The sequence below is a fragment of the Phaseolus vulgaris genome, chromosome 1, assembly GCF_051622355.1.
Source record: "Phaseolus vulgaris cultivar YP4 chromosome 1, ASM5162235v1, whole genome shotgun sequence".
Taxonomy (NCBI): Eukaryota; Viridiplantae; Streptophyta; class Magnoliopsida; order Fabales; family Fabaceae; genus Phaseolus; species Phaseolus vulgaris.
Genome location: NC_143498.1, coordinates 36,555,516 through 36,570,708, shown reverse-complemented (window position 1 = coordinate 36,570,708; position 15,193 = coordinate 36,555,516). Strand labels below are relative to the sequence as shown.

The following is a 15,193-nucleotide window of genomic DNA, read 5'->3' as shown; positions in this document are numbered from 1 at the left end:
CATTGATTATTTATTTTATCAATAGGCAACCTTAAACAAGCTCTTATGGTTGTGCAAGTTATTATTTTCTTGATGTTTATCATTAATTATTAGGACTGGTAAGAGATTTTACGAAACTCTCTCTAATTAGTTTTATACCTCTTCTAATTTCTGACCATAAAAAAAGTTTTTTTTTTATCAGCAAATAATAAAATTATTTATAATAGAACACAGTAGAAATATAAATGGTTAGAAAGAGAAAAAATGGAGAAGTTTCGATATCACGATTCTTGAATTAATTGAAAACCAAAAAAATAAAAACATTGAGAGTAGAAGATATTTTAGAGTGAAAAAAGCGTATAGTTAATATTTTAAACCCTTTTTATAAATAGAATTTTAAAAGTTTACCTAATACATATTAAATATAAGACAATTACTAGAAAACAAAAAAGACAGAGTACAAGATACCATTGCATAAATGTACCTTTTTTATGTTTTTTCTCTTAAACAATTTTATTTAAATATCATTTTCCTTTCCCTACCCATTTCAATTCCTTTCTCTTCTCACTTGGTTTCTCATTATATAAATAAAAGATAATGATACATCCACAATTTCAATTTTTTATTTAATCATATTACAACTTCTAATACTATTATTTTATTATTTTTCATATTATTTAATTACAAATTTATATTTTATTATATATATTTATTTTTAAACTCACGTATACACTCCTAAAATTTTAAACTATATTTTCCATCCATATATAAATATTCCACGACCCCTTAGAAAGTTAACGGGGAAAATAAACATATTATATTGCAATTTTTCTTAAATCGAAAATAGTAGAAATTGCAACCTGTGCCCTAGACCCTGGTGTTAGGGTGGACACTTTGCGTATCCCTTGTCCTTAACCTGACGGCCAACCCTCCTTTGATCCTCAACGTCAAAGAAAGCACATGTTCTGGACACGTGTCCTTATCCACTGCCTCGATCTCGAAGCTCTCCATCACCGAAGCTGCAATGGACTTCATCTGAATATAAGCCATTTCTTTTCCCAGACACATTCGTGGACCAGCGTGAAACACCGGAAAACGAAACGGACTCTCCGTTCGGAATGCGCCATTCTCCAACCACCTTTCGGGATTATATTGGGCACAGTCTTTTCCCCATACGCTCTCCATTCTCCCCATAGCGTAGGTGTGGTACGATAGGAACCACCCCTTCCCAATCCTCGTTCCATCCGGTAAAACGTCGTCGTCCGCACATTTCTTCGAGTCAACTGGCACCGGCGGGTACAACCTCATCGTCTCCGTAAGCGCCGCATGCAAGTAATGCATCTCTTTCAGCTCCTCGTACCCGAACGCGCCAACGCCACCCGTCGCGAACCGAACCCTTGCGATTTCGTCGTGAATTTTTCTCCGAACGTCAGGTCTGGAAGAAAGAATCCAGAAGAACCAGGTGAGTGCGGACGACGTCGTGTCACGCCCAGCGAGAATGAAACTTATCACAACGTCGCGGAGAAACTCCGGCGAGCTTTCCTGCGTTCTGATGAAACGTGAAAGTAAATCTTCGTCGTCGCTGGTGTGCTCCCTGGATTCCAATCGGGACCGTATGATGGAGTCGGCGAACACGTGCACGGTAGTGATTGATTTTCTGAGTCTCCGTTCTGTTCCGATGTTCAGCAGCTGCTTTATTTTCCACATGAAGGGTAACACGCTCATGAATCTCCCTGAACTCAGTACGGCGGCGTCCTCGAATGCGCTCATGAACTCTGCACCGGCGGTGCCGTCACCGCCGAGACAGGCGGGGTCGACGTTGAAAGCTAGCTTGCAGACGTTGTCGAAGGCGAAGCGCTCGAACAGGTTCTGCAAATCGAGGAGCCCGTTTGTCTGGGAGGCTTTGGAGAGAATTGGAAGAAGCCGGGTTTGGAGTTCGGTGGTGACGGTGTTGACAATGAAGTTACGAAGTGATTTGGTGCTGAACTCGTGGCTGGCAATTTTTCGCTGCAACTTCCAGAGTTCACTGTCGGAGTTGAAGATTCCGTTGCCGAGGAAGTCTTGAAGGTGGTTGATGAAGCGTTCGCCCTTTGGGTAGTTTTCGAATCGGGTTTTTAGCATGTGCTCGACGTTGTCAGGGTTGGCCGTTATGACGCCATGGGAGCTGTAGGGGCGGGAGAAGACGGCGGTGTTGGTTGGGCAGTCGCGGAGGACTTGGGTGGTCCAATCGAGGAAGCGATGGCGGTTTTGGAGGAATTCCGGTAAGGTTCCAATGAGAGGGTAGTCTTTGAAGCCTTTGGTGTTGGTTTTACAGGGTTTTTGTGTAGCAAAATAGAGATAGAGAGTGAAGAGAAGGGCAAGGAAAAGGAAGGAGAAGAGCTCCATATGCAGATATTGATGAATGGCTACACACTGTCCCAGTGATAAGCTTTCCAGGGATAGGAATAAGTATTTCATTACGGTTACTTCAAATGGAAGAGTGGGATCCAAACTATTAATATTTTAATAGTTTGTGGACCTACAAAGATATTAACATTATTTTTTATTTACATTATTTTTTATAATGATAATGATGTAATTCATTTTTTTTATACAATCACATTTATTATTTTAATACTTTTTCATATCATTTAATTCTAAATTTATTTTTAAATCCATCACATTAAAAAGAGTGGTTAAAATATCATTTTTTTTATAATTTTTTTTGTAGTTTTTATTTTGTTTTTTTAGTTTCTATTTGTATTTGTAATTTTTTTTATGTAGTGGTAAGGTTTATTTTGTATTTGATTTCATTTTAGTTTTTTATTATTATTATTATTAATAATATTATTATTATTTTTTATTGATATTATTATTAAAATTAAAAATAATAATAACAATAAATATTAAAAAAAATTAAATAATAATATCAATAATAATAATTACAATAATATTATTATTATTAATAGTAATAATATTAATATTAGTAGTAATTATAATAATAATAATAATATTAATGTTCTAGACAAGAGTATAGGCGACATCAAACCTAGAATATTCAAAGTAGTCAAGAACAAGTGTGCTTTTATGCTTATGTGTCTCGTCCTTCTTCCTGATGCGGTCCTCTGATATATACTATAGACCCCTCTTGCTTCCTCTGCATTCGATCTTGTTATCGGCTTCATTCAATAATAAATGCGCGTTTTCCTACTTAGGTTAATTGTCTGCTATCCCTTGATTCGCCTTGATACGGCATAAATGCCTTTGATATTATCCTAAAAAATTGACACTTGTACACAACATCGGGTTCGGCCCATGACGCTACAACCCCCTAACCTTAGGTTCAAGCCTATGAGACTAAGAAATCGAGCTCTGAAACATTCCTCCTATCTCTAAGATTAACTTCTGACCTTGAATACCTTGATTGTTTAGGAGACCTTTGGGGAGACGACCCACTTATACACAACATCGGGCTCAACGCATGACGCTACAACCCCTTAGCCTTAGGCCCACGCCTATGAGGCTGAGAAGTCATGCTTGAAAACTTTCACACTATGTTCACTTCCCAATTTTGACTGCTTTACGGGAACACACACCCCATTTATTATCTTCTACTATGCGTCGCATCAACTGTCCCTCCCCGTACCTGGCCTTCCACATGTCTTCCTTACATTGGTCATGCTTGGGATGTGGCGATTCACTTTTCCCGTGATGTTTCTTCTCCTCTACTTGGCTTCGTGGGCATTTCTTCTTTCCTTATCTCCTCTTCATTCACACCCCTGTCTCTTCTTTGCTTCTAACGGTTCAACAACACTCCTCACTTTTCTTCATTCTACACAAACCCCGCTCCTAGGTATGCCTTCGACATTTCCCTCTGCTTATATCATCTCTTGTTTACCCTTTTAAACTATGCTCATGGATTATTACTCCATGTATCCTTGGGCCAAACTTGACATTCTTCGTGAAGTATCCACCTTTACTTCTGTTAAAAGAATTTGAAAGCTTTGTCATGCTCAATCTCTTAGCACACTGGTTCTGAAAAAGACATTTTGGTTGTGCCTTATACGCTTGAGGAACCTGTTTGTAAATATTGCATAAATGAAACCCCTTTTTGTTTTTTCTACGAAACTTTATTTACCGGGCTAGGTGTTTGCCTGCCTTTAAGTCCCTTTGAAAAAGAAATTTTGAACACTATGAATGTTGCCCTTGCACAACTTCATCTTAATTGCTAGGCTTTCGTATGAGCCTTTTATATTTTATACAATGACTTCGGTTTTCTACCGAGCTCTAACATGTTCTTTTACTTTTTTGAATATAAAATCTTCAAACGAACCTCGTGGGCTTTCGTTAGCAGGGTGAAAGGCCGAGGTTTGCTACGTTTATTCCAATCATCGTACAAATCCTTTAAAGGCAAGTTTATAAAACTCCAACAATCCGACCATAATCCCACCTTGCTAGAAGGGCATCCTTTATACTAGTCGTTCCTCAATGTCAACCTTCTCGATCCCCCAACGATCTTGATAGTAGTGAACTTAATGACTGCAAAAAAACTCGATGAACTAGGAGTCGTATTTGAAACTCCAACCCTTTTAGAGCTAGAGTACTGATCCCGTGACCTTAAAGTCTACATGTTAAGCATATTACTTAAGTTAGTTTCAGTTAGTCTCCAAGTGTATCTTTGCCTATATATTTCATACCTCTGTATCAGTTTACACATAAGTGAATATATGAATATTTTACTCTTTTATCTCTCTATGCCTCCACTCATTCTCTTTCCTGCTAACATGGTATCATGAGCCTATTTTTTTGACACATGTCTTCATCCCCAACCTCCTCTTCTTCCTCTTCTATTTTCCTTTCATCTTCTTCTCCGATGGCCTCTGTTCAGCAATTCACCACTCTCATAAACCTCAAACTTGATGAAGACAACTTTGTTCTCTAGCGTCATCAAGTTCTTGCCACTATACGTGGTCTCAAACTCTTGAAGTTTCTTGAAGGAGATCAGGTTCCTTCTTTGTCCCCTTCATCTTCTCATTCTTAACCATCAGAGGAAGTTCTTCAATATCAACAACAAGATCAACTTATCATCGCCTGGCTTCTTGCTTCAATGACTACACCGATTCTTACAAAAGTCGTGGGCTTGGATTCTTCGGCGCAAATTTGGAAATGTCTTAAGAAAAATTTGCCTCTCATACGCATGCTCAAATTCAGAAGATGAAGTTGCTGCTCAAGACTCCCAAGAATGAAAAAACGATTTCTGTTTACCTTCATGACATTAAAAAGGCTGTCAACATGCTTGCTGCAATCGGCTCCCCAATTACTACTAAAGATCACATTGAAAGTATTCTTGAAGGGTTACCAGAAGAATACAATGCATTTATTGTTGTTGTTACGTCACACACAGATCCTTACTCAATCAATGAGATTGAATCCCTCTTACTTGCTCAAGAAGAACAGTTTCAGAGGTATAAACTTGCTCACTCCTCTTTTCAAGCTAATGCTACTTCTGTTCATTCTCAATATAATCAAATCCCATCCTTTCGTCCATCGTTCAATCAATACTCCCGTGGTGGTCGTTTTCTGCATAAACCCTCAAGCATGTATTCTCGATCTAATGGACCTCGCCCTTTTCACCGTGATTCTTGGACCTTCTCTCCTTCTGGATCCTGGAAACCTAATCGGGTTCGCTGTCAATTGTGTTCAAAAAGTGGTCATCATGCGCTTCAATGTTGGCATTGGACTGGTAAGCCATCTTCTTCCACGGTCACTGCCAACAAATCCCAGTTTTCTACTCTATCTCTTGATGATGGTGAACCATCGATTCTTGGCACACCTTCCACTATCGAAGACCCACTATGGTATCCGGACAGTGGGGCCTCTCACCATATGACACATGACTCAACTCTATTTACTGATAATCAAGAATATCAAGGCTCTGCAAATGTTAAACTTGGTAATGGTGCATGTATGTCTATCTCTCATATTGGTTCTGCATCTTGTGTTTCTCCTGTTACTAACACTGCTCTTTCTTTACAAAACCTTTTACATGTTCCTACTCTCAATAAAAACTTGTTAAGCGTTTCCAAATTTGCCAAAGATAATAATGTTTTATTTGAGTTCTACTTTGATTCTTGTTATGTTAAACATCAGGTAACCAAGCAAATTCTGTTTCAAGGCATCATTAAAGATGGTCTATACGTTTTTCCTGCTCTAAGATCCACTCCTTACTCTGCTAATTACACATCCTTTAAATCTGAAAAACCTGCTCTGCAGTTGTGGCACAACAGACTTGGTCATTGCAGTTTTAATGTAGTCAAGAACATTTTAAATCAATGTAATATTGCTTGTACTTCTAAATCTGGTTTCTGTAATGAGTGTGTTCAAGGGAAAGCTCATAAACTTCCTTTTTCCTCTTCTACAACTGTTTATACTTATCCTTTACAATTGATATACATTGATATATGGGGTCCTGCTTCTATGCATGCTACGAATGGTGAAAAATATTATATTTCGTTTTTAGATGCTTATTCCAAATTCACTTGGTTGTATTTGTTACACTCTAAATCACAAGCGCTTGCTGCCTTCAAATTATTGATTGAAAATCAAACTGGTCTTAAAATTAAAACTATTCAGACTGATAATGCAAAAGAATTTCACTATTTTAAATCTTTTATTAATGAATCTGGTATACAACACCGCTTCACTTGTCCACATACACACGAGCAAAATGGTGCCATTAAAAGGAAGCATCGTCATATAGTTGACATGGGCCTGTCTATGCTCTCTACGACTTCTCTTCCTATGAATTTTTGGGGTGAAGCTTTTCTCACTGCTAGTCAGATTATCAATGTTCTTCCATCTTCTGTCATACAAGGTAAGACTCCTCATGAACTTCTTTTTCACAAGAAACCTGATTATACTACTTTTAAAAGTTTTGGTTATGCATGTTATCCTCTCATTCGTTCCCACAATCTTAATAAATTAAATTTCAGGTCTACTTGTTGTTTATTTCTTGGCTATAGTCAATGTAATAAAGGCTACATCTGTCGTTCACCTGATGGTAGAATATATATCTTTAGGCATGTATTTTTTAATGAAGATATTTTTCCACATTCTATTCCAAAATATGGTTTTTTACCTAACACTGATGCTGCCCCTGTGTCTCAAATTACTCCTCCTGTTTTAACTGTGATCTCTTCCTCTCCTTCTTCCATTCCTATTTCTGATTCCACTACTCGACCCACATCACCTTTACACAATCACACATCCTCACCTGCTGTCACCACTACTGATTGTTTGGTTCCTTTATCTAATCAAAATGTCCATCCTATGACTACTCAGGCTAAGTCTGGTATTTCCAAGCCCAAAATATATACTGCATCTCTTGTGTCTGTGCCTTCTGAACCTGTCAATTTCAAAGCTGCACTCCAATCTCCTCAATGGAATCAAGCCATGCAAGATGAATATCGTGCTCTGATTGAAAATAGAACCTGGACTTTGACTCCTTTACCACCAAGAGCAAACATTGTTGGCTGTAAATGGATCTTCAAGAATAAGTATAATGCAAATGGCACGTTTCAGTGACACAAAGCACGACTTGTGGCCAAGGAATATAGTCAAACTGAAGGTCTTGACTATTCAGAGACATTTAGTTCTGTAATCAAACATACTACTATCAGAGTGGTGCTTGCTCATGCAGTGTTTGCTTAATGGAACATTCATCAAATCGAAATCAATAATGCCTTTTTAAATGGTGATCTGCATGATGATGTCTACATGCAACAACCACCAGGCTTTATCTCTACCAATCCACCGCTAGTGTGTAAGCTTAACAAAGCTATTTATAGTCTCAAACAAGCACCTCGTTCATGGTATCACTCTTCAAAGTCTTGGCTTTAATTCCAATACTAGTGATCCATCATTGTTTGTTAGGTTTACTCATTCTTCTTCTTTGTTTGTTCTCATCTATGTAGATGATATAATTATTAATGGATTTGTACCTACTGATATTGTTCTGACCGATTGACTCCCTTCGCCGGTTGACTCTAACAACTGCTTCGACCCTCCGAACTTGCTTGAGAATTGTGCCTTCTTGATCAAGAAACCTCTCACCTACAAAGACAAAGGGGCGCCCTAGTGGCCGTTTGCACTCCGACGCTCAAGTCAGTATTAGGGAAAAGAACATAAAGTGTATCAAATAGCTTTAGGTCAAAAGCTGCGTACCTTACTAGGGTTTTTAACACCCTTTATATAGGTTGAAACTAGGGTTTACCTCTGTTCTGTTACCACTGTCTAGGGTTCCTTGGGAAGTGTCCCTGTGCCGCTATTGTGTAATCTTAGCGTATCTGGCACATGAACTTCCCTTAACTGGAGTGCAACGGATAATCAGTGTGGCCGCCTAGGTCCCTACTTGGTGCACCTAATGTCCATATTTATTATGTTTGCGGGTGCCCTAAGTACCCACGTGCCATGCATGCAATTTCCCTGGAAACCCTAATTCTATTGGGGCCTTATGCCTCCTAGGATTATCCATGATTTTGGGCCTTCATGCGTCATACATCTCACTTGCATGGATCCCCCGCAGCTTAGGCTTTTCCCATGTCTCATGTCTTTAACTATTAACTTATCGTAACCTTTTGACCTGTCTCATCTGGCCTTCTACAATGTCCAGGTGACCGATGTCCGATCTTCTCCCTCTACGGCGAGGTCCGATATCGATCTCCAACATCGGGTTTAAAATATCAACGCCCAAAGACTGACCAATCCCCTGGTGAGTGCGTCTGGGGTCCACCTTGTATCCCCTTTCCATCATCGAGCATCGGTGCACGATGTCTGAGGTCAGCCTTTAGGTCTACCCGAGGACCGGTCGGGACACAAACCCCCCAGTCTTGAGCTGTAACTCGTTCTACTAAAGAGACTAAGTGATCGCGCTGCGCGACCTACGTGTCACTGGGTATCGAGTGTCAATAGTACACCAAAGTGACATTCCATCATTCTCTGCGTAATCTATGTACACGTGTCAAGATCAATGGCTGGGACTCGTTGGTGCTTGAACTTCCCCACGCACGGTTCGAACATCTTAACCCCTACGCTCCGCCTATCGTTTCATCACTTTCATTTCAACGAGCCTCCTTTCAGCTCTCTGTGCGGAAAGCACTCTCTTCTCCTATCCCTTGTTCAGGTCTTTGGATTCTGTTCTCGAAAGGTATGATTTTTACTTTCCGATTACCTTGCCGCTTATCGTTCTTGTCACGGTTACATCTGCCTGGGTCTGTTTATGATTTCTGCATCTCTGTTGCATTTATTTTTCCTGTTCATATTTTTTCGGGTTTCATTTTTCTGGGTTTCTTCTGGCGTCGTCAAGTTACACTGCCTTTCCCCTAAAGCTTCTTCTCCCTTTTCCCTCTTTAGCTTCCTTTGTCAAGATGACTAAACGAGGTGACTCTCCGAACCAGCTTCTCCTTCGGACTTGGCTTCAACCTCCTCTTCATCCTCCGCATCTCCACTTTCCTCAGTTCCCCCCCCCCCCCTCCGGCTTCTTTCTATGAGTCTTTATACTGTTGGGCTCCAGCGGACCTCTTGGGAGAGACGTCTGTCTTTACTACCTTAAAAAGCATAGCTGCTTACAGGAAGAGACAATCGTGTCACCTGTCGCACGTCTTTGGCAAAGACCACGACAAATTTGTGCGAGTGGTGGCTTGCCGCTTGGGGGAACCGGTATGCGCTGACGAGGCCTCTGACCCCGGGGGTCCCTTATGCTTTGCATATTCAACCCTCTTCCGAAGGCTAGGGTTCCGGTTGCCCTTTACCCCCTTTGAGCGATCTTTGCTGACGGAATTAAATGTGGCCCCCGCCCAACTTTACCCTAACAATCGTATAAGGGTTTTAAGAAAAACTTCTTCAAGGTTCGCTGTAACCAGAGGGACCCCTCTCTTTTGGATGGGTTCCCTTTGTACTGGACGGAGAAGCCGAATCTCCGGAGGGTCCGGTGTCATGAAGATCTTTCTGCCTTGGAGAGAAACGTTTGTGAGTTTTTGTCCAGGTTTACCGCCCCTCTGAGCAGCTCGGAGCTGCTCAAACGAGAGTATAACCCCGAAGGTCTTGAGAGCAATATCGGTACTCCTTCGCTTTAAGCCTCTCATTCTGTTCTCGGTCTTTGCATGCACCCTTGTCTTATTTAATTTTATTGACCTGCTTCTGCTACACAGGTATGCGTCTCAACGACGATAAAAAGAGAAAGTTGGCAGATCTTCTGGCCAAACAAAGGGCGGTCGCCACTGGGACGTGTCTTCTGATACCCTTGGCTCCGTCTACGTAAACTATCCCGGCCCCGCAGCCTATCACTTCAGCCCCTATCGCCAGTGATCTCAAGGGGGTACTGGCGATAGAATCGGACGACGAGGACACCTGTACTGGCCTGGTCCGTAAGCGACCGAGGGAGGGCGTATCTTTAGTGCCCTTAGCTTCAGTTTCGGTTGGCGCTCCGGATTTCATAGACCATCCTCCTAGTGCCTCCTCTCTTCCTACTGCCTCAGAGGGTGGGGGAGGGAGTTGTACTAGAAGTCAGGAGACTGACTCCCCCACGACCCTCCCTCCGTTGTTCAGATAGGCGCTTAATTATTTCTAAGGCTGCGAGATCGAAGGTGTAGACGAGAATCTCCTCCAGGATCACATGGCTGAGTTTGTGGGGTCGCTTTTGTTTGCTTCCAATTGGGCTCTCGCCAGAACGCAAGCCTTTAGGGACCTTGAGGCCAAAGTCTCGAGGCTTGACGAAGATTCTGCTGCCAGGGCCAAAGTCTTTGCCAACCGCGAGACTGCTCTGTACTTGGAGGTGGTCAACCTTCGTCAGATTGAAAAAGATGTTAAGAAGGCCCTTCAAGACAAGAGCCTGGCGGCGGTCGAATTGGAGGCCAAGATTCTTCCTCTACGTACCCGCAATGTCGAGCTGGATAACCTGGTGGCCGAGCTTAGAGGGAAGATGGCTGACCTGGAGAGCAGGAGCACACGACGCGAGGTCCTTCTAGGGAAGGTCGAGGGTGAGTTGGCCGAACTGAAGAACGAGCTGGCCGAGAAGACTGAGTCTTTCAAGGGGGGGGTGGGGGGTTGAAGAGGAACTCATGAATGAAGTTGCTGCGGCCTACGACAAGGGGTTCCAAGACGCTGTCGCTCAATTTTGCTGCGCGTATCCTGAAACAGACCCTTCCCTCTTTCATGAATCCAAATGCGTCGTGGACGGTCAAATCGTGCCACGAGGATGATTTTTCTCTTTGTAATTTTATTTTACAATCAACCATACTTCTTCGGGTGGATACTTTACGAACATTTATTCTTTTATAACTGCTATTGTCTTGCTTAGTTATTTGTCGGAGTGGGAGGTCCATACTGCCTTCACTTTTCTGAGCATCACCACGAGGAAAGGGTTTCTTTTATCGTTAACGACCCATATTGCTCTCGGACAGGGTGATTTCTCACAAGAAGGAAATTCCCTCGGGGAACCATACTGCTTCTGCCCTTAACTACCACCACATGGGAGAGTTTTATTTATTTTCACGAACCGTACTATTCTCGGACATGGTGAACTTACGTAAGAGGGAGGTCTACTCGGCAGACCATATTGCTTCCGCTCTTTACTTTATCACTACAAGGGAGTGGTTCTTTTATTTCTGCGAACCGTATTATTCTCGGACTTGGTGAACTTACGTAAGAGGGAGGTCTACTCGGGAGACCATATTGTTTCCGCTCTTTACTTTATGACTACAAAGGAGAGGCTCTTTTATTTCTGCGAACCGTATTATTCTCGGAATTGGTGAACTAACGTAAGAGGGGGGTCTACTCGGGAGACCATATTGCTTCCGTTCTTTACTTTATCACTACAAGGGAGAGGTTCTTTTATTTCTGCGAACCGTATTATTCTCGGACTTGGTGAACTTAGGTAAGAGGTAGGTCTACTCGGGAGACCATATTTCTTCCGCTCTTTACTTTATCACTACACGGGAGTGGTTCTTTTATTTCGCAATGTACTTTAACTGAATAACCTTTATTCGGGTGACCTCAATAAAAAACCCTTTCACGGGAAAAAGAGTGTCCCTATAAATTTAACTAAAGTAAAACTTTAAGTTGGTCGCATTCCAAGTGCGAGGAATCGCGCCACCTTCTAATTTCTCGAGTCTATACGCCCCGTTTTCGAGGGCCTCCGTTATTCGGAAAGGACCGATCCACTTGGGGGATAACTTGTTTTCTAACTAGTACGGGTGAGCCTTCCTCATCACCAGGTCGGCGACCTGGAATTGTCGAGGTCTCAGCTTGGAGCCGTACTTGTACTCCACCCTCATTTTCAAGGCTTCAGCCTTGATCTTTGCTTCTTCCCTCACTTCGTTCAGTAGGTCCAAGTTCACCTTTCTTTCTTCGTTCGATTCTTTGACCACGAAGTTCTGGAAACGCGGTGAGTTCTCCTGGATTTCCACTAGGATCATAGCGTCTGAACCATACACCAAATTGAATGGTGTTTCCTTAGTTGTGGATTGAGGGGTAGTGTGGTAGGCCCACATGACTCTAGGAACTTCTTCTGTCTAGGTCCCTTTGGCTTTGTCCAATCTTCTTTTCAGACCTCTGAGCAGAACTCGGTTGGCCGACTCGACCTGTCCGTTCGTCTGGGGGTGTTCTACTGACGCGAACACTTGTTTTATTCCAAACTCTGTACATAACTTACCCAATTGCTGGCTTGCGAACTGGGTACCATTATCAGATACTAACCTCTTTGGGATCTCGAAACGACACACTATGTTTTTCCACACGAAATGCTGGATCTTGTGGGCCGTGATCTGTGCTACTGGTTCGGCTTCGATCCACTTCGTGAAGCACTCTATGGCAACCACGAGGTACTTCATCAGACTTATTGCCAAGGGAAAAGGGCCCAAAATATCAATTCCCCACGTATGGAATGGCCATGGGCTGTATATCGATTTCAACTCTTCTGGGGGCACGTTGTGCCAATCAACATGTTGTTGACACTGCTTGCATTGTTGGGCGTATCTTGTGCAGTCTTCTCTCATGGTTGGCCAGTAATAACCTGCACAGAGGACTTTTGACGAAAGAGATCGGCCACCGATGTGGCTACCGCATATTCCTTCGTGTTGCTCTGCCATGATGCGTGTGCATTGTTCACCGTCCACACACACTAGTATGGGATGGGTGAACCCGTGCCTGAATAACTTTCCATCGATTAAGGTGTACTTGCTTGAATTTTTCTTTACTTTCCGGGCTTCTGCGGTATCTACTGGGAGTCTTCTGTCGGCCAAGTAACACTGGTAAGTTGTCATCCAAGTTTCCCCTTCTTCGATCTGGTGTACCTGTGGTATTATTACTCCAGCAACTGGGTACCTGCTTACTCTAGGTGTCTTCCTTGTCTCCTGCGTCAACGATCGATGATTCCTCCTCGTTCCTTCCGAGGTGCCAACGTGCTGGATCTCTGCCGTTTTGTCCGTGATCGTTCGAGGTGTCTTCAGAGTTTCCTGAATCACCGTCCTCTGTCGTCCCCCCTTGCTCGAACTGGCGAGTTTAGCAAGCAAGTCAGCTCGGGCATTTTGCTCTCTGGGTACATAGACTAACTTGAACACCTCGAATGATTCTTTCAATACCTGGACGTATTCCAAATACGCGGCCATTTGAGGATCCTTAGCTTGGTACTCCCCCGTGATCTGTCCCGTAACTAACAAAGAATCACTTTTTGCAAACAATCCTTTTGCTCCCATTTCCTTTGCTAGCAGCATACCTGCTATTAGGGCCTCATACTCCGCTTGGTTGTTACTGGCTTTGAAAGCGAAATAGAGGGCCTGTTCGATTAGCAACCCATCCGGGCCTTCCAAAATGACACCTGCCCCACTACCTTGTTGGTTCGATGAACCATCTATCGAGAGTACCCATTTGAAATCTGCCCCTTTTTGATGGGTGGCTGCTGAGAAGAGTTCCACTACAAAGTCGGCATAAATCTGGTCCTTAATGGGGCCCCTGGGTTCATAACGTTTATCAAACTCAGATAATTCTACCGCCCATCGTGCCATTCTTCCCGCCACATCTGGTTTTTGTAAAACCTTGCGGATTGGAAGGTCTGTCATCGCTATCACAATGAAGCTCTGGAAGTAGTGGCAGAGTCTTCTTGCTGAGAATACCACTGCTAAGGCTTCCTTTTCTAAGGCCTGATATCTGACCTCCGGTCCCTGCAATACCTTGCTGACAAAGTAGATTGGCCTCTGTACCTGGTCTTGCTCCTGTAATAGGACTGAACTGATCACCCTTTCTATAACTGCAAAGTATAAATGGAGTGGGGTACCTAACTCTGGCTTGCACAATACCGGAGGGCTGGCTAGGTACTTCTTCAAATTTTCGAAAGCCTCCTCACATTCATGGGTCCAGATGAACCTACTGTTTCTTCTCAAACACTGGAAATAAGGGTAACCCTTGTTCGCTCCTGCCGACACGAACCTAGACAGAGCGGCCATACGTCCTGTCAATTGTTGCACTTCTTTTACCGAGACCGAGCTTCTCATATTTATTATGGCAGCACAGTTCTCAGGGTTCGCCTCGATCCCTCGTTCGGTGAGCAAGAAACCGAGGAATTTCCCTGCCTCTACTCCAAACACGCACTTCTCCAGGTTTAACTTTAACCTGTATTTCGCTATTGTAGTGAATAACTCCTCCAAGTTGGTCGCATGTTGTTCTTTTTGCTGGGTGGTGACCACCATGTCGTCCACATATGCTTGGACCTTTCGTCCCAATATGCGTGCTAGTACCTTGTCCATCAGCCTTTGGTAGGTGGCTCCTGCATTCTTCAACCCAAAAGGCATGGCTCTATAACAATAGCAGGATGATTCAGTCATGAATGCGGTCTTACACTCGTCCCTGGGATGCATCATGATCTGGTGTTAACCGGAGAAGGCATCCAGGAAGCTGAGCAACCTGCACCCCGAAGTGCTGTCTACCAAGGCATCGATACTGGGTAGCGGGTAAGAATCCTTCCGGCAGGCCTTGTTGAGATCTGTGAAGTCGACGCACATTCTCCACTTCCCATTTGCTTTCTTCACTAGTACCACATTGGCCAACCATTCAGTGTACTGAATTTCCCTGATGTGGCCAACCTTCAATAGTTTCTTTGTCTCTTCTCAAATGACCTATCGCTTTTCTTCATTAAACTTTCATCTTCTTTGGCGGACAGGCCGGACGCTGGGGTCCATGGTGA

At 42.9% G+C, this 15,193-nt stretch overlaps 2 protein-coding genes across 2 annotated transcripts; both read right to left on the bottom strand.

Annotated features, from left to right (window-relative positions):
- Nucleotides 1-720: 720 nt before the first annotated feature.
- Nucleotides 721-2,563, bottom strand: CYP94D2 (cytochrome P450, family 94, subfamily D, polypeptide 2). Its single transcript, XM_068616361.2, has one exon. The coding sequence runs from the start codon at nt 2,434-2,436 to the stop codon at nt 847-849; it is 1,590 nt and encodes a 529-aa protein (XP_068472462.1). The 5' UTR covers nt 2,437-2,563; the 3' UTR covers nt 721-846.
- Nucleotides 2,564-12,300: 9,737 nt separating this feature from the next.
- Nucleotides 12,301-14,756, bottom strand: LOC137815851 (uncharacterized). Its single transcript, XM_090296360.1, has 2 exons — nt 12,712-14,756; nt 12,301-12,436 (listed from the first exon to the last, which is right to left on the bottom strand). The coding sequence occupies exons 1-2, from the start codon at nt 14,754-14,756 to the stop codon at nt 12,301-12,303; spliced, it is 2,181 nt and encodes a 726-aa protein (XP_090152486.1).
- Nucleotides 14,757-15,193: the final 437 nt, after the last annotated feature.

What these genes read in the sequence shown, in the direction of transcription:
- CYP94D2 (XM_068616361.2), bottom strand. Translation starts at nt 2,436, where the DNA reads ATGAAATACTTATTCCTATCCCTGGAAAGCTTATCACTGGGACAGTGT.
- LOC137815851 (XM_090296360.1), bottom strand. Translation starts at nt 14,756, where the DNA reads ATGGACAAGGTACTAGCACGCATATTGGGACGAAAGGTCCAAGCATAT. An exon ending in CGTTTCGAGATCCCAAAGAG is followed by an intron (nt 12,437 to 12,711) that starts GTTAGTATCTGA and finishes TGTATGGTTCAG; the next exon opens with ACGCTATGATCCTAGTGGAA.